Below are 18,947 nucleotides of genomic sequence, written 5' to 3' on the forward strand. Positions count from 1 at the left end.
ATCAACATCGTCTTTCTTTCACTCCCCTGCTAGCTCCGGGATCTCTGGTGAGCGTCGAGTGCCGCCACCATTAGGCGCGGCATGGGCAGCGGGTGAGCGGCCGAAGGCGACCGTCGTGCAAGCGGCGGGTTCTTGGCGCGCGTGCGCTCCGCTGTCCTCTCGCGCGTCCCTGCGGACTGTGCGGATGCTGTCTCAGCCGCGTCGGGCGGTGTGGCGCGCGCAGTGCCCACGTCGAGTGATCGTTTCGTCGCGTCGCTCTCTTTTCCTCTCTGACTGACTTCTCATGTCTGTTACTCTCCGTCTGTGTGTGTATCGCCTCTCTTTGGCTTGCGGCGTCACCCAATGTGCTCTCTGCCCTCGGCCCCCTCCCCCTCTCCTGCGCGTTGTCTTCTCTCTTCGATGTTTTCGTTGCTGAGTGACACCACTGCAGCGTGCGCACGAGCCGGGTGCGGGGTCCCTCGGGGCCCTGTCCCGAGGCTGGCCAGCTCCCTCCTGGCGCCCCTGCGGCGTGCACCTGGGCCGACCCCCAATCACGCACATCCCACAGGCGCCGCCGCCCCCGCCCTCGAGCGGGGAGGCTGGGCGCAGCATGCATCCGAGGAAGCGTCGTCGACGGGCAGGAAGGGCCCGTGAGCCGCGCGGACCGGTGCACGGGCAGGCGGCCCGTCCTGGGCAACAGGGATGCAGGCGTGGTGCGGCAGTGATGCGGGGGCGGACCGTGGTGTGCGTCTGTGCGCCGCCGCCTCCACCACGGCGGGGGGGGCACGCCGAAGTATATTTTTCTGTTCCTCCGACAGAGGGCGGAGTCTGTGTGTCTGTCCGTGTGTGTGTGCCTCTCCTCTTGCTTCTCCTCCTCTCCGTGCTTTTTCTGTTTCGCACGACGCCTTCCTGTGCGTGCGTGTGTGCTTCTGAGCTTTACTGTCCGACTCGTCTACGCCCAGACCGGCACCGACTGCCGGTGATGCGGCATGCGATGCTCTCTGCCCTGTGCTCCGTGCTGCGCCCCGTCCCGCCCCTGTGGCGCCTCCGTCTCCTCCTCGCTGCCGCTGCGGCGCGCCTGTCGCCTCCGCTGGCCTCCCCTCTCTGCACGTATGCTCGTATGCTCGTATGTGTGTGTGTGTATGTGTGCATGCGAGCAGACGGCACATGCGCACCCGCCGTGCGGCCCCACCTGCCGGCTCATCACTCTCCTCTCTGGTGCCTCCGCTGCCGCCTCTCTCACGCGTCCCCCTTCCTCCCCCTCCGCCGCGCCTTTCCACGCGTCCACGCACACACCGCAACCACGATAGCCGCCTGCCAAGGCCCCACACCCGTCTCCTTCGCTCGCACCGACCTGCCTCCCTCTCCCCCGTCTCCTGCTCCTTCCATCTGCCACACCTCCTCCTGTGCACCTTTTCTCCCCCGTCTGCACACAGTTCTTCTTCCTCAGCTCAGTGCGCTGCGACAATGGCGTGCGGCATCTTTACTGTTCTCTACGCGATCTTTCAGTTCATCGCGTTCCTCTTCGTGCTGGTGGCGACGCCGATCGACATGTTCCGGCTGATGGACCAGCCCGTTCTCGGCAACACGCCTTGCCTGACACTGTGGGGTTCTAAGGAGGAATGCTACAGCACGACATACCTGCAGCGGTCGGACGACTTGTGGGCGAAATGTCCAAACCGCCGCGACCGTTTCCGCGCTGCTGAGTCGTTCGCCATCATCTCCATCTTCGTGTACGGCCTGGCGTCTCTCTTCGGCTTCATTGTCCTGTGCTGCTTCGATGTGTTGCGCTGGGCCTGCCTCGCGCTCAACATTATTGGAATCGTCACGCTGGCCATCGTCTGGGTGGCCATGGTGGTGACCTACTATAAGGATGATGGCTCCAACTGTCCCAGAGTGAAGATCAACTCCATTTTCGGCGCCGGCTTCGCTCTGTTTCTGGCAGCGTGGATCCTCGATATTATCAACATCGTCTTTCTTTCACTCCCCTGCTAGCTCCGGGATCTCTGGTGAGCGTCGAGTGTCGCCACCATTAGGCGCGGCATGGGCAGCGGGTGAGCGGCCGAAGGCGACCGTCGTGCAAGCGGCGGGTTCTTGGCGCGCGTGCGCTCCGCTGTCCTCTCGCGCGTCCCTGCGGACTGTGCGGATGCTGTCTCAGCCGCGTCGGGCGGTGTGGCGCGCGCAGTGCCCACGTCGAGTGATCGTTTCGTCGCGTCGCTCTCTTTTCCTCTCTGACTGACTTCTCATGTCTGTTACTCTCCGTCTGTGTGTGTATCGCCTCTCTTTGGCTTGCGGCGTCACCCAATGTGCTCTCTGCCCTCGGCCCCCTCCCCCTCTCCTGCGCGTTGTCTTCTCTCTTCGATGTTTTCGTTGCTGAGTGACACCACTGCAGCGTGCGCACGAGCCGGGTGCGGGGTCCCTCGGGGCCCTGTCCCGAGGCTGGCCAGCTCCCTCCTGGCGCCCCTGCGGCGTGCACCTGGGCCGACCCCCAATCACGCACATCCCACAGGCGCCGCCGCCCCCGCCCTCGAGCGGGGAGGCTGGGCGCAGCATGCATCCGAGGAAGCGTCGTCGACGGGCAGGAAGGGCCCGTGAGCCGCGCGGACCGGTGCACGGGCAGGCGGCCCGTCCTGGGCAACAGGGATGCAGGCGTGGTGCGGCAGTGATGCGGGGGCGGACCGTGGTGTGCGTCTGTGCGCCGCCGCCTCCACCACGGCGGGGGGGGCACGCCGAAGTATATTTTTCTGTTCCTCCGACAGAGGGCGGAGTCTGTGTGTCTGTCCGTGTGTGTGTGCCTCTCCTCTTGCTTCTCCTCCTCTCCGTGCTTTTTCTGTTTCGCACGACGCCTTCCTGTGCGTGCGTGTGTGCTTCTGAGCTTTACTGTCCGACTCGTCTACGCCCAGACCGGCACCGACTGCCGGTGATGCGGCATGCGATGCTCTCTGCCCTGTGCTCCGTGCTGCGCCCCGTCCCGCCCCTGTGGCGCCTCCGTCTCCTCCTCGCTGCCGCTGCGGCGCGCCTGTCGCCTCCGCTGGCCTCCCCTCTCTGCTCGTATGCTCGTATGTGTGTGTGTGTATGTGTGCATGCGAGCAGACGGCACATGCGCACCCGCCGTGCGGCCCCACCTGCCGGCTCATCACTCTCCTCTCTGGTGCCTCCGCTGCCGCCTCTCTCACGCGTCCCCCTTCCTCCCCCTCCGCCGCGCCTTTCCACGCGTCCACGCACACACCGCAACCACGATAGCCGCCTGCCAAGGCCCCACACCCGTCTCCTTCGCTCGCACCGACCTGCCTCCCTCTCCCCCGTCTCCTGCTCCTTCCATCTGCCACACCTCCTCCTGTGCACCTTTTCTCCCCCGTCTGCACACAGTTCTTCTTCCTCAGCTCAGTGCGCTGCGACAATGGCGTGCGGCATCTTTACTGTTCTCTACGCGATCTTTCAGTTCATCGCGTTCCTCTTCGTGCTGGTGGCGACGCCGATCGACATGTTCCGCGAGAAGGGCTACAGCTTAGTCGGCAACACGCCTTGCCTGACACTGTGGGGTTCTAAGGAGGAATGCTACAGCACGACATACCTGCAGCGGTCGGACGACTTGTGGATACTTTGCAGTGATCGCCGCGACCGTTTCCGCGCTGCTGAGTCGTTCGCCATCATCTCCATCTTCGTGTACGGCCTGGCGTCTCTCTTCGGCTTCATTGTCCTGTGCTGCTTCGATGTGTTGCGCTGGGCCTGCCTCGCGCTCAACATTATTGGAATCGTCACGCTGGCCATCGTCTGGGTGGCCATGGTGGTGACCTACTATAAGGATGACGGCATCAACTGCTTGCGTCAGAAGCTCGGCTATGATTTCGGCGCCGGCTTCGCTCTGTTTCTGGCAGCGTGGATCCTCGATATTATCAACATCGTCTTTCTTTCACTCCCCTGCTAGCTCCGGGATCTCTGGTGAGCGTCGAGTGCCGCCACCATTAGGCGCGGCATGGGCAGCGGGTGAGCGGCCGAAGGCGACCGTCGTGCAAGCGGCGGGTTCTTGGCGCGCGTGCGCTCCGCTGTCCTCTCGCGCGTCCCTGCGGACTGTGCGGATGCTGTCTCAGCCGCGTCGGGCGGTGTGGCGCGCGCAGTGCCCACGTCGAGTGATCGTTTCGTCGCGTCGCTCTCTTTTCCTCTCCGTCTCTCTCTGTATCGCTCTTTTCGCTCTGTGCTTTATCTTTGGCTTTCTATTGTTGGCGTGCCCAACGGCTCCGCTGCACCGTACGCACACGCCCTCAGTGTGATGAGGCTCCACCACGTCTTGGCGACTGCGGCAGCTGAGAGGGCAGCGCCGCGCACGAGCCGGGTGCAGGGTCCCTCGGGGCCCTGTCCCGAGGCTGGCCAGCTCCCTCCTGGCGCCCCTGCGGCGTGCACCTGGGCCGACCCCCAATCACGCACATCCCACAGGCGCCGATGCCTCCGCCCTCGAGCGGGGAGGCTGGGCGCAGCATGCATCCGAGGAAGCGTCGTCGACGGGCAGGAAGGGCCCGTGAGCCGCGCGGACCGGTGCACGGGCAGGCGGCCCGTCCTGGGCAACAGGGATGCAGGCGTGGTGCGGCAGTGATGCGGGGGCGGACCGTGGTGTGCGTCTGTGCGCCGCCGCCTCCACCACGGCGGGGGGGGCACGCCGAAGTATATTTTTCTGTTCCTCCGACAGAGGGCGGAGTCTGTGTGTCTGTCCGTGTGTGTGTGCCTCTCCTCTTGCTTCTCCTCCTCTCCGTGCTTTTTCTGTTTCGCACGACGCCTTCCTGTGCGTGCGTGTGTGCTTCTGAGCTTTACTGTCCGACTCGTCTACGCCCAGACCGGCACCGACTGCCGGTGATGCGGCATGCGATGCTCTCTGCCCTGTGCTCCGTGCTGCGCCCCGTCCCGCCCCTGTGGCGCCTCCGTCTCCTCCTCGCTGCCGCTGCGGCGCGCCTGTCGCCTCCGCTGGCCTCCCCTCTCTGCACGTATGCTCGTATGCTCGTATGTGTGTGTGTGTATGTGTGCATGCGAGCAGACGGCACATGCGCACCCGCCGTGCGGCCCCACCTGCCGGCTCATCACTCTCCTCTCTGGTGCCTCCGCTGCCGCCTCTCTCACGCGTCCCCCTTCCTCCCCCTCCGCCGCGCCTTTCCACGCGTCCACGCACACACCGCAACCACGATAGCCGCCTGCCAAGGCCCCACACCCGTCTCCTTCGCTCGCACCGACCTGCCTCCCTCTCCCCCGTCTCCTGCTCCTTCCATCTGCCACACCTCCTCCTGTGCACCTTTTCTCCCCCGTCTGCACACAGTTCTTCTTCCTCAGCTCAGTGCGCTGCGACAATGGCGTGCGGCATCTTTACTGTTCTCTACGCGATCTTTCAGTTCATCGCGTTCCTCTTCGTGCTGGTGGCGGCGCCAATTGAGATGTACCGCACGAAGGGCCAAAGCTCAGTCGGCAACACGCCTTGCCTGACACTGTGGGGATCAAAGATGGAATGCTACAGCACGACATACCTGCAGCGGTCGGACGACTTGTGGGCGATATGTCCTAAGCGCCGCGACCGTTTTCGCGCTACGCAGGCGTTCGTCATCATTTCTATTTTTGTTTACGGGACTGCTTCTCTCTTGGGCTTTATTCTACTGTGCTGCTGCGATGTGTTGCGCTGGGTCTGCCTCTCGCTGAACATTTTCGGCATCTTCACGCTCTTTTTTGTGTGGGTAGGGGTGTTGGCATCGTTTACGAACAACGACCCCAACTGCCCGAAGCTCAGCCTCACCCACAACCTTGGTGCTGGCTTTGCACTGCTAGTGGTGGCGTGGTTCCTCGATATTATCAACATCGTGTTCGTGTCACTGGTGTGCTAGCTGAGGGCGCACAAGCGCGCCTTGAGTGCCGCCACCATAGACCAAGAAAAAGGGGCGGCAGGAAGAGCGGAGGATAGCGGGCGTGCAAGCAGCGGCCCCGCAGTGCTGCCCTCACACACACACACAAACGCACTTATACAGCGCGTATCCGCGGCCGCTACCCTCGCTCCGACCTTCGTGGCGGGTCTCTGTACCTTTGCTGTATTGCTCCCGGCGCATCTGTGCTCCGCTGTCCTCCCTCCGCGCCTGCGACTGGCCCTCTCGCGCGTCCCTGCGGACTGTGCGGATGCTGTCTCAGCCGCGTCGGGCGGTGTGGCGCGCGCAGTGCCCACGTCGAGTGATCGTTTCGTCGCGTCGCTCTCTTTTCCTCTCTGACTGACTTCTCATGTCTTTTCCTCTCTCCCTCTCTCCCTCTGTCTGTGTGTCGCCCCCCTTCGGCCCGCGGCGTCACCCAATGTGCTCTCTTCCCTCGGCCCCTCTCCCCCTTCCCTGTGCTTCATCTTTGGCTTTCTATTGTTGGCGTGCCCAACGGCTCCGCTGCACCGTGCGCACACGCCCTCAGTGTGATGAGGCTCCACCACGTCTTGGCGACTGCGGCAGCTGAGAGGGCAGCGCCGCGCACGAGCCGGGTGCGGGGTCCCTCGGGGCCCTGTCCCGAGGCAGGTCAGCTTCGTTCTTAGCCCCTCTGACATGCAACGGGCGGCGCGCCTGTCGCCTCCGCTGGCCTCCCCTCTCTGCTCGTATGCTCGTATGTGTGTGTGTGTGTGTGTGTATGTATGTGTGCATGCGAGCAGACGGCACATGCGCACCCGCCGTGCGGCCCCACCTGCCGGCTCATCACTCTCCTCTCTGGTGTCTCCGCTGCCGCCTCTCTCACGCGTCCCCCTTCCTCCCCCTCCGCCGCGCCTTTCCACGCGTCCACGCACACACCGCAACCACGATAGCCGCCTGCCAAGGCCCCACACCCGTCTCCTTCGCTCGCACCGACCTGCCTCCCTCTCCCCCGTCTCCTGCTCCTTCCATCTGCCACCCTTCCCGGTACACCTCTCTTCTCGAGACCACCCCTCTCCCAGCTGAGCTTTTTTCACCAATGGCGTGCACCCTTGGCGCTGTTGTCTACGCGATCCTTCAGTTCATCGCGTTCCTCTTCGTGCTGGTGGGGACGCCGATCGACATGTTCCGCGAGAAGGGTCTCGGGGTTCTCGGCAACACGCCGTGCACGACTCTATGGGGCTTTAAGTTGCAGTGCTACAGCACTACCTACGACGCTACGGTAGCTCAGCAGTGGGTCCAGTGTGACCGTCGCCTTAGGATCTTCCGCGCTGCTGAGTCGTTCGCCATCATCTCCATCTTCGTGTACGGCCTGGCGTCTCTCTTCGGCTTCATTGTCCTGTGCTGCTTCGATGTGTTGCGCTGGGCCTGCCTCGCGCTCAACATTATTGGAATCGTCACGCTGGCCATCGTCTGGGTGGCCATGGTGGTGACCTACTATAAGGATGACAATCTCAACTGTGCACGGCTGAAGAACAGTTCGAACTATGGTGCCGGCTTCGCTCTGTTTCTGGCAGCGTGGATCCTCGATATTATCAACATCGTCTTTCTTTCACTCCCCTACTAGCTCCGGGATCTCTGGTGGGCGTCGAGTGCCGCCACCATTAGGCGCGGCATGGGCAGCGGGTGAGCGGCCGAAGGCGACCGTCGTGCAAGCGGCGGGTTCTTGGCGCGCGTGCGCTCCGCTGTCCTCTCGCGCGTCCCTGCGGACTGTGCGGATGCTGTCTCAGCCGCGTCGGGCGGTGTGGCGCGCGCAGTGCCCACGTCGAGTGATCGTTTCGTCGCGTCGCTCTCTTTTCCTCTCTGACTGACTTCTCATGTCTGTTACTCTCCGTCTGTGTGTGTATCGCCTCTCTTTGGCTTGCGGCGTCACCCAATGTGCTCTCTGCCCTCGGCCCCCTCCCCCTCTCCTGCGCGTTGTCTTCTCTCTTCGATGTTTTCGTTGCTGAGTGACACCACTGCAGCGTGCGCACGAGCCGGGTGCGGGGTCCCTCGGGGCCCTGTCCCGAGGCTGGCCAGCTCCCTCCTGGCGCCCCTGCGGCGTGCACCTGGGCCGACCCCCAATCACGCACATCCCACAGGCGCCGCCGCCCCCGCCCTCGAGCGAGGAGGCTGGGCGCAGCATGCATCCGAGGAAGCGTCGTCGACGGGCAGGAAGGGCCCGTGAGCCGCGCGGACCGGTGCACGGGCAGGCGGCCCGTCCTGGGCAACAGGGATGCAGGCGTGGTGCGGCAGTGATGCGGGGGCGGACCGTGGTGTGCGTCTGTGCGCCGCCGCCTCCACCACGGCGGGGGGGGCACGCCGAAGTATATTTTTCTGTTCCTCCGACAGAGGGCGGAGTCTGTGTGTCTGTCCGTGTGTGTGTGCCTCTCCTCTTGCTTCTCCTCCTCTCCGTGCTTTTTCTGTTTCGCACGACGCCTTCCTGTGCGTGCGTGTGTGCTTCTGAGCTTTACTGTCCGACTCGTCTACGCCCAGACCGGCACCGACTGCCGGTGATGCGGCATGCGATGCTCTCTGCCCTGTGCTCCGTGCTGCGCCCCGTCCCGCCCCTGTGGCGCCTCCGTCTCCTCCTCGCTGCCGCTGCGGCGCGCCTGTCGCCTCCGCTGGCCTCCCCTCTCTGCTCGTATGCTCGTATGTGTGTGTGTGTGTGTGTGTATGTATGTGTGCATGCGAGCAGACGGCACATGCGCACCCGCCGTGCGGCCCCACCTGCCGGCTCATCACTCTCCTCTCTGGTGCCTCCGCTGCCGCCTCTCTCACGCGTCCCCCTTCCTCCCCCTCCGCCGCGCCTTTCCACGCGTCCACGCACACACCGCAACCACGATAGCCGCCTGCCAAGGCCCCACACCCGTCTCCTTCGCTCGCACCGACCTGCCTCCCTCTCCCCCGTCTCCTGTGCATCTTATCTCCCTCGACCGCACACAGTACGTCTGTCTCTCTTTCTCAGCTCAGTGCGCTGCGGCAATGGCGTACAGACCCGGTGACTTCATTTATGCGTTCCTCCAGCTCGCTGTGCTGCTCTGCTTGCTGGTGGCGACGCCGAGCGTCTTGTTCGTTCCCAGAAACGGAACGGGGTCTCCCAAGGAGCCATGCATGACGATGTGGGGCTTTCAGCGGGAGTGCGGCAGTCTTCCGCACGAATTTGAGGTAGAGGAACTGTTCAACAACTGCCCGTACTTTAAACATTTTTTTTTCGTCATGGAGGCGTTTGCCCTTCTCTCCATCTTTGGCGCCTGCGCTGCATTCGCATTCGGCGTCGCGCTCCTCTTCTGCCGTAACGGCTTCCGCTGGGTGTGCCTCGTGCTGAACATCATCGGCATCATCACCATCGCCGTCGTCTGGGGCACCGCGATGAATCTTTTACGCAAGAACGACTTGCCGCGGTGCTCGAGAATGGACACTCCTCTGGGCTTTGGCTTTGCCTTCTCTCTCCTCGTGGCGGCCTGGGTGCTGAACCTCGTCAACATCGGCTTCTTGTTGCTCCCGTGCAAGGTGGGGGCCACCTCTCCGATCCCGAAGTCCTCACCATAGGTAATATAAGGAGTGGCGGATGAGTGGCCGAGGGCAGCGGGCGTGCAAGCAGCGGGCTCTCGATGCTGCCTTGTCCAGGTATCTCGCTCTGCCGTCTATGCCCCACTGGTGCGCGCGTGTCCGGCGCCGCCCACCTGCTATCGAGGCGGTGCGACGGTGCCCTCACACACCCCAGCGCGCACCGCCTCTCCCCCCACCCACCCACCACCACCACCCCTTGCCTGCTTTTCCCTGTGCTTCATCTTTGGCTTTCTATTGTTGGCGTGCCCAACGGCTCCGCTGCACCGTACGCACACGCCCTCAGTGTGGGGAGGCTCCACCACGTCTTGGCGACTGCGGCAGCTGAGAGGGCAGCGCCGCGCACGAGCCGGGTGCGGGGTCCCTCGGGGCCCTGTCCCGAGGCTGGCCAGCTCCCTCCTGGCGCCCCTGCGGCGTGCACCTGGGCCGACCCCCAATCACGCACATCCCACAGGCGCCGCCGCCCCCGCCCTCGAGCGGGGAGGCTGGGCGCAGCATGCATCCGAGGAAGCGTCGTCGACGGGCAGGAAGGGCCCGTGAGCCGCGCGGACCGGTGCACGGGCAGGCGGCCCGTCCTGGGCAACAGGGATGCAGGCGTGGTGCGGCAGTGATGCGGGGGCGGACCGTGGTGTGCGTCTGTGCGCCGCCGCCTCCACCACGGCGGGGGGGGCACGCCGAAGTATATTTTTCTGTTCCTCCGACAGAGGGCGGAGTCTGTGTGTCTGTCCGTGTGTGTGTGCCTCTCCTCTTGCTTCTCCTCCTCTCCGTGCTTTTTCTGTTTCGCACGACGCCTTCCTGTGCGTGCGTGTGTGCTTCTGAGCTTTACTGTCCGACTCGTCTACGCCCAGACCGGCACCGACTGCCGGTGATGCGGCATGCGATGCTCTCTGCCCTGTGCTCCGTGCTGCGCCCCGTCCCGCCCCTGTGGCGCCTCCGTCTCCTCCTCGCTGCCGCTGCGGCGCGCCTGTCGCCTCCGCTGGCCTCCCCTCTCTGCTCGTATGCTCGTATGTGTGTGTGTGTGTGTGTGTATGTATGTGTGCATGCGAGCAGACGGCACATGCGCACCCGCCGTGCGGCCCCACCTGCCGGCTCATCACTCTCCTCTCTGGTGCCTCCGCTGCCGCCTCTCTCACGCGTCCCCCTTCCTCCCCCTCCGCCGCGCCTTTCCACGCGTCCACGCACACACCGCAACCACGATAGCCGCCTGCCAAGGCCCCACACCCGTCTCCTTCGCTCGCACCGACCTGCCTCCCTCTCCCCCGTCTCCTGCTCCTTCCATCTGCCACACCTCCTCCTGTGCACCTTTTCTCCCCCGTCTGCACACAGTTCTTCTTCCTCAGCTCAGTGCGCTGCGACAATGGCGTGCAGGCTCGGCAGTATTCTCTACGCGATCTTTCAGTTCATCGCGTTCCTCTGCGTTCTGGTGGCGACGCCGATCGACATGTTCCGAAGGAAAGACGGCGGCATAGTCGGCAACACGCCTTGCCTGACACTGTGGGGCATGAAGGAGCGATGCTACAGCACGACGTACAACGTCGGGATCGCCGACGTGTGGAGCAAGTGCCCGACGCGACTCATGCTGTTCCGCGCTAGTGAAGTGCTTGCAGTCGTCTCCATCGCTCTGTACGGCCTGGCGTCTCTCTTCGGCTTCATTGTCCTGTGCTCCTGCGCCTGCCTCCGCTGGATGTGCCTGGTGCTCAACCTTCTCGGCATCGTCACGCTGGCCATCGTCTTGGCGGCCATGGTGGCGTCCTACCTCAAGGATGACACGATGGACTGCCCGAGGCTGATCCTAAACTTCCACTTCGGTGCCGGCTTCGCTCTGTTTCTGGCAGCGTGGATCCTGGACATCATCAACGTCGTCTTCCTGATGATCCCCTGCTAGCTCCGGGATCTCTGGTGAGCGTCGAGTGCCGCCACCATTAGGCGCGGCATGGGCAGCGGGTGAGCGGCCGAAGGCGACCGTCGTGCAAGCGGCGGGTTCTTGGCGCGCGTGCGCTCCGCTGTCCTCTCGCGCGTCCCTGCGGACTGTGCGGATGCTGTCTCAGCCGCGTCGGGCGGTGTGGCGCGCGCAGTGCCCACGTCGAGTGATCGTTTCGTCGCGTCGCTCTCTTTTCCTCTCTGACTGACTTCTCATGTCTGTTACTCTCCGTCTGTGTGTGTATCGCCTCTCTTTGGCTTGCGGCGTCACCCAATGTGCTCTCTGCCCTCGGCCCCCTCCCCCTCTCCTGCGCGTTGTCTTCTCTCTTCGATGTTTTCGTTGCTGAGTGACACCACTGCAGCGTGCGCACGAGCCGGGTGCGGGGTCCCTCGGGGCCCTGTCCCGAGGCTGGCCAGCTCCCTCCTGGCGCCCCTGCGGCGTGCACCTGGGCCGACCCCCAATCACGCACATCCCACAGGCGCCGCCGCCCCCGCCCTCGAGCGGGGAGGCTGGGCGCAGCATGCATCCGAGGAAGCGTCGTCGACGGGCAGGAAGGGCCCGTGAGCCGCGCGGACCGGTGCACGGGCAGGCGGCCCGTCCTGGGCAACAGGGATGCAGGCGTGGTGCGGCAGTGATGCGGGGGCGGACCGTGGTGTGCGTCTGTGCGCCGCCGCCTCCACCACGGCGGGGGGGGCACGCCGAAGTATATTTTTCTGTTCCTCCGACAGAGGGCGGAGTCTGTGTGTCTGTCCGTGTGTGTGTGCCTCTCCTCTTGCTTCTCCTCCTCTCCGTGCTTTTTCTGTTTCGCACGACGCCTTCCTGTGCGTGCGTGTGTGCTTCTGAGCTTTACTGTCCGACTCGTCTACGCCCAGACCGGCACCGACTGCCGGTGATGCGGCATGCGATGCTCTCTGCCCTGTGCTCCGTGCTGCGCCCCGTCCCGCCCCTGTGGCGCCTCCGTCTCCTCCTCGCTGCCGCTGCGGCGCGCCTGTCGCCTCCGCTGGCCTCCCCTCTCTGCTCGTATGCTCGTATGTGTGTGTGTGTGTGTGTGTATGTATGTGTGCATGCGAGCAGACGGCACATGCGCACCCGCCGTGCGGCCCCACCTGCCGGCTCATCACTCTCCTCTCTGGTGCCTCCGCTGCCGCCTCTCTCACGCGTCCCCCTTCCTCCCCCTCCGCCGCGCCTTTCCACGCGTCCACGCACACACCGCAACCACGATAGCCGCCTGCCAAGGCCCCACACCCGTCTCCTTCGCTCGCACCGACCTGCCTCCCTCTCCCCCGTCTCCTGCTCCTTCCATCTGCCACACCTCCTCCTGTGCACCTTTTCTCCCCCGTCTGCACACAGTTCTTCTTCCTCAGCTCAGTGCGCTGCGACAATGGCGTGCCGAGTCGGTGGAATCATTTATGTTATTTTAGAGTTCATCGCGTTCCTCTTCGTGCTGGTGGCGACGCCGATCGACATGTTTGATGCAAAAATCGCTGGTATACGTGGGCGTCCGCCTTGCCTGACGCTGTTTGGGCTGAAGAGGAGCTGCAGCGACACAGGTTACTGGGTGAGGACGGAGGAGCTGTGGGGGAACTGCACAGTTCATCGAAACATTTTCCGGGCTGGTGCGGCGCTCGCCATCATTTCTATTTTGGTTTGCTTTGCTGCTTTTCTGCTGGGGATCGTCGCGCTTCTCTGCATGGACGGCTGTCGATGGGTCTGCCTGCTGCTGAGCATCCTGAGCATCGGCACCATCGGCGCCGTTTGGGTGCTGATGTCGGTCAGCTACCACATGGATGACTTTCTGCGTTGTATGCGAGTGGCGTTTGTCCTCGACTTCAGCGCCGGCTTCGCGCTCTTCGTGGTCGCTTGGGTCATCAGTATTGCGAACATTGTCTTTATACTCCTTCCATGCCAGGTTGGGGCCAACCGCGTGACCGCCAAACCGTTACCATAGGCTCGGTGTGTCCACAGCGGACGGACCGAGGATAGCGGGCGTGCAAGCAGCGGCCCCGCAGTGCTGCCCTCACACACACACACACAAACGCACTTATACAGCGCGTATCCGCGGCCGCTACCCTCGCTCCGACCTTCGTGGCGGGTCTCTGTACCTTTGCTGTATTGCTCCCGGCGCATCTGTGCTCCGCTGTCCTCCCTCCGCGCCTGCGACTGGCCCTCTCGCGCGTCCCTGCGGACTGTGCGGATGCTGTCTCAGCCGCGTCGGGCGGTGTGGCGCGCGCAGTGCCCACGTCGAGTGATCGTTTCGTCGCGTCGCTCTCTTTTCCTCTCTGACTGACTTCTCATGTCTTTTCCTCTCTCCCTCTCTCCCTCTGTCTGTGTGTCGCCCCCCTTCGGCCCGCGGCGGAGTCGTGGAAGATATAAAAAAAGGGGGCGTTGGGGGTTATTTTGCTTTCCGTTTGTGATTTGTTTTTTTCTTTGGAGGGGGGGGACGTACTCAGTCCTTTCGCTTCTTCTCCGTTTTTTCAGTCTCATCGGTATGAGCAGTGAGGGCAAGCGGTGAGGGGGGACTAAGGGGGAGGGAGGAGGAGAAGCCCCCCATGCTCTCGCTACAGCCAATGTGTCGATGAGGGGACCCAGCGCCCTTCTACGTGACTTGAGTCCAAGCAAGCGATGACCGCCCCGATCGCTTCTGTGTTGGTTCCCTTTCTGAGCCGATCCGTCTCCCAAGGTGACGAAAGGGAGTCCTTCCCCCCACCACACGCACACACACCGCCCTGCTGCCAAGGAGAACGTCGAGCGAGGAACGGTCTCTGGTGGTGGGGCTGTGGCTCACTGATGGGTGGCGTTGGGGTACCCCGCCACCGTGATGGTGTGCGTGTCAAGCGAAGGGGGGCTCAGGGAGACAATAGGCGCGGCGGTGGAGAGGATCGCTCGAGGCCCGGGGCCTTACATTGATGTGACGGCGTCGATGGAGTGTCTTTATGGCGTGCCGGCGGCTTTCTCACCCCCGCCCGTCCTCTCTCTCTCTCTTTCCTCTGCACCTCTCGAATCTGCGCCCTGCTTGCCCTGTTGGCATCTCTCAGCTGATGTCCCGTGCATATCCGCTCCTCTTCTCCACTCTCTACCGGTCTGCGTGCCCCACGTCCCGCATGTCCCCCGCTCTTCGCCACACGGAGAGGTCATACGGACCTTTTTGAAGAGTCATGTAGAAGGGGGCAGAACGAAAAAAAAAGACGGCGATGGGGAGCGGTGCATCCAGCGGCTCACCCGCATCACAGAAACACACACACACGCTCACAGTCCTCCGGGCTGCTTGCGTTCGGCTTCAAGGCTTCCCCAAGCCACCTCGTCTCCCTCCCGGGCGCGTGCTCAGCCTCCCACCACTCGTGTGGTCGCCTCTGATGCACAGCAAAGCAGGCGAGGCGTTTACCCCCGACGCTGCCGGTCGGGGCGGTTGTGGGCGTTTCGATTGCTGGTGACGTGACCCCACGCCCCATTGCTGAAAGGCGCCGGAGCAGTCATGCGACCGATCCTTTTTGCCGCATCGATCGGCTTCACGGGTGGCCTCCCTTCGCTCTCTGCCTCGTGGACGTGGATGCAGGCATCATCGCCACCACCCCTTCACACACTGACGAGTCGTTCAATGTCCGCGTCGCCGACGAGCCTGCGAAGGAGTTGTGTAGCCGCGGTCACGACGCTATTTCGACCAGTGATAGTGGTGGGCGGGGCCATCCGTACCCGTCGCAGGGCGAGCGACCTCTTTCGGCGGAGCGCCGCCCTAAGCCCCTCCGACATCTGCCGCCGCTGTCGTCTTGTCATCTTAATTTTTCGTTCGAGGATGACATCCATTGTTGGTCTGCAGCGCACTGCCCAGAAGCTTGCAGGCCGGCGCATAGGCGCTACCTTCGTGCAGGCACGTCTGCCGCCCAACCCCTTATGCGAAGGAAAGCCTCAACGTGAGCGTCCCTTTCACGGAAAGGGTGCTCGCGAGCCTACCCTCCACGATGTGTCGACTGCCCTTCACAGAACTTATGCGGTCACCTCGCTGCGTTTCGCCAGCGGTGACCTATCCCACGGGCAAACGTTCCTATGGGAGCCCATCCATTAGCTGGCTTGTTGGCACGAAGCAGCGACACCTGGTCTACTGCCACTGCCCTGCCGGGCTCATCTACCGTGGCCTCACGCTCCCCACCAACGTCAGCATCACCGACTGCACCCAAGTCCGCATCAATGGTGCGCGGCTCGCCTTCACCACCGTCTGGGAATCCTCCTCAGGCTTCCTCTTTGCCGTCTTCATCAACCAGAGCCTCGAAGGCGCCGACCCGCTTATCATGTCCAACAACTGGGGCCAGCAGTCGGTGCAAGGCGACGCGGTATTTCCCCCCAGCCCCGAGCCCACCGCCTACCTCAGCTCCCGCAACGTCACGCACCCACTCATGCGCGAGGCACTCAAGCACGTCGACCTCTCGCGCATGCAGGGCCCCGGCCATAAGCAGGTCGTGGACTTCCGCTTCAACGGCGCGCACTCCATCATCACTGCATGGGCCTACACATCGCCCCGCGGTCTGACGCTGCCACTGGTGTACGTCAGCTCGCACGATGTCGTCGCTGGGCCCTACCTGCGGCTGCGCGACACCATAAACGGCGTCCTCGCGGCCACCATCGTGCTCGTCAGCTTTGTCTTCTGGGTCTTTGTGCGGCTGTACTTCGTGGCACCGCTGCTCGAGATCACGCGGCTCCTGGACCGCAGCGTGCAGCGAGGTGCTCGTGCGCTGTACCACGCCGGGAAGCACGGCATCGGTGCCCTGGCGGAGGTGCGCGCGCTCGGCAACGCGCACAACGCCGCCATGCGCCAGCTGCGCGAGGTCGACGCCTTTGTTCCCGAAGCCGTGCGTCAGGAGCTGCGCCGCGGCACCGTGCACACGACCCCCACATTGTCCTTAAGGGCCACAGTGCCCGGTCCGAATGTCGTCACGGTGTCGTCCCACTCCAGAGCCGCACGCCTCGCACGCCACCTCTCCACCGTCGTCTACATCACGATACGGCCACCACACCCGCTGCCAGGGTCGTCGCACCACACCGGCACCACACCAGCACCGCCATTGCGCTGCCCATTCCCAGCCAGCGCCTGGTGGCCGTGGTGGAGCGCATTGGCGTGCGCGTGGCCATGACCGAGGAGACCGCCGCGCGCGTGCGCGGAGGCGATGGCGATGGCAGCATGCGACTGTCGCGTCGCAGCCGAGAAGAGTCGAGGGCGATGTGTACACGTCGTTGGGTAGCAGCGCGGGATGCGCACCACCGCGGCGCTGATGGTGAGGCAGGGGTCGATTCTTGGAGAGACATGGAGGGCCGCTGAGGGTAGGGCTAAGGCCTCGTGCCTGCGTAGCAGCACCGTAAAAGGCTCTTGGCGGTGCACTGCTCCCTGTCCCTTTCTCTTTGCCTGCTAGCGCGCCGGCTTCGGTGGTGAGCGCCCATTTTTGTATGGGCTTCTCGGGATACGGCCGTATGGGCTCAGTAGGCGGGCGAGGGATCTACGCCGTCACAGCAGACAGCCATGCCTGCCGATCACCTCTCATACCACCGCTGCTGCCCACACACACCGTTGAGCCTTCGCCACCCTCCCCATTGCACCGTTTTCTTCTACCCCGCCCCCTTACCCCGCTCTTCCTCTGCCTCCTACGCCGCAGTTACAGGCGGGCAACGAGCGTAGCAAAGCAACGCCTCTCTGTTCGTTCGAGTCCGTATGCGTGTCACACACACACACACAGGCACACAAACCTTTTGTAGAAGCTTAACGCCACCATCGCGTGTCCGCGTTTTTTCATGCTCGCCGCACCCGACCCAATGGAACGGTCTCACGCGCTATGCATATCTTCGGTCACGCTTCACGCACACTGAATGGCACTGTGTCCACTTCGCATGTTGCTGTCATCGAGAATGCACTGGCGGCCGTAACAGGGAGGAGAGGATGCGCTGTGCAGGTCATGCGCGCACCGCTACTATTTGCTTCGCCCGGCCCCCTCTCCACCCCTATGCGCCGCTTAGCCTCGACTCCCCTCCTCCTCCTCCCTCTCTCTGCCTCCCGCGACTCGCACCCATGCCGCTTCGCCTCCAAGGGATCTTCACAGCGTTTTCAACCCCACTCAAAACTCATCTCTTTCCTTCACTGGGCGTGTGCGTGTGCGTGTGTGATCTTTGCAAAGCTCACCCAACGCACACCTCCTTCCGCCTCCTTCCCGCATTTGTGACTCTCATCTTATCACTCCCCTCAGCCGCCTTTTTTTTTCTTTTCGCGCCCGTCGTGGGTTTCGCTGATCGATTTCCCTGTCGCACGCCAACCCATTGCGTGAAACAAAGTGTCCGTGCGCGCGTGCCTCCGCTGAGGTCGGGTTGCGAGCGAGCACCCACCGCATTACTTCCTATCTGTGGTCGAGACGACTGGAAGGGCGTGCGAGGAGGAGTCATCGCAGTTTTTTTTTTTGCGTGTGTGTGCGTGCTTCTGTCTCCGATGCCGCACGACCGCTCACGTACCTCGCGCGTCGGCGACGCGCTTGTTGCGCATCGCCCGCACGATTCCTTGCCGCCGGTGGAGCGGCAGACGAGGGTGGATCCGCGCACCCATGCCAGGTCGGTCTATCAGCGCGGCTCCGATGGCAGCGAGATGTACGCGTGCTACTACAACTCTAACGAGGACCCCACCTTCCAAGAGCGATTCAACAAGCGCAATAACGGCAACGCCTTTGTGCAGACAGCGCAGTTCACATACATGTCGCGCGGAGGTGCAGGGAGTCAGGGCCTGGGCGCCGACAGCTCCGCGAAGGAAGCTTCTCGGCGTCCCGTCGTGGTCGAGGAGTCGGGGGACGCGGACGCGTACGAGGTGCGCTCGAACAGCGGCGACAACGCTGACGTGGAAGCCGGGCGCAAGAAGACGGCGCATCATCCACGGGCGCAAGGGGAGCCCATCGTTGAAGAGCCCGACGAGTACGGCGGCAAGAGGCACCGGCGCAGCTCGCGTCGAAACGCCATGCAGTCCAAGTACTCTCCCGGCGCCTCAATGCTCTCGATGGATCCATGGGGCATGGAGTCGATCATGGAGCGGATGATGCAGCCGCCGTCAGCCTCACACGGATTGCACCAGCAGCTGCAGCTCGCCCCCTACACCCGCGGCGGGGTGGTGAGCAGTCCGTTCACAGGTGATTTCTTTGGCCCCGGCGGGCTCGACAGCCCATTTCGCATGATGGACGCTATGCAGCACCATATGCGTCAGCAGCGTGCCGCCATGTTCGGTGGAGTCGACCCTTTCGCGCATTTTTTCTAAGCTGAGAGAGAACGTTCACGTGAGTGGTGCGAGTGCGTACGCGTGTATTATTCCTGCCAGCGTCTCCTCCGCTGTCCCACCTCACTCCCTTACTCCTCCTCTTTTGTGCCCGGTTGCCACATCATTACCTTCGCGCCGCGGCCGATCTCGCTCACGCGCTTTATTTCGCTTGCCTTACTTGACCTATTCGACTCACTCCTCCCCGCACACACACACAGAGAAAGAGAGAGAGAAGCCGGCATCAAAACGTCCCTGCATGTGTGCTCGTGTGTTTGACAGCCCAAAAGACTCTACGGGGATTCATATCTATTGATATTTA

At 63.5% G+C, this 18,947-nt stretch overlaps 2 protein-coding genes across 2 annotated transcripts; both read left to right on the plus strand.

Annotated features, from left to right (window-relative positions):
* Positions 1–15,314: 15,314 nt before the first annotated feature.
* LSCM1_07207 (uncharacterized protein) lies at positions 15,315–16,481 on the plus strand (the record flags this gene model as incomplete). The annotated part of the gene is made up of 1 exon (XM_067324590.1): positions 15,315–16,481. One exon carries the CDS (start codon positions 15,315–15,317, stop codon positions 16,479–16,481), a length of 1,167 nt encoding a protein of 388 aa, XP_067180947.1.
* A 1,337-nt stretch (positions 16,482–17,818) lies between these two features.
* Positions 17,819–18,628, plus strand: LSCM1_07208 (uncharacterized protein; the record flags this gene model as incomplete). Its single annotated transcript, XM_067324591.1, has 1 exon — positions 17,819–18,628. The coding sequence occupies one exon, from the start codon at positions 17,819–17,821 to the stop codon at positions 18,626–18,628; it is 810 nt and encodes a 269-aa protein (XP_067180948.1).
* Between the last annotated feature and the right edge of the window lie 319 nt (positions 18,629–18,947).

This window comes from Leishmania martiniquensis, chromosome 8 (genome assembly GCF_017916325.1).
Source record: "Leishmania martiniquensis isolate LSCM1 chromosome 8, whole genome shotgun sequence".
Taxonomy (NCBI): Eukaryota; Euglenozoa; class Kinetoplastea; order Trypanosomatida; family Trypanosomatidae; genus Leishmania; species Leishmania martiniquensis.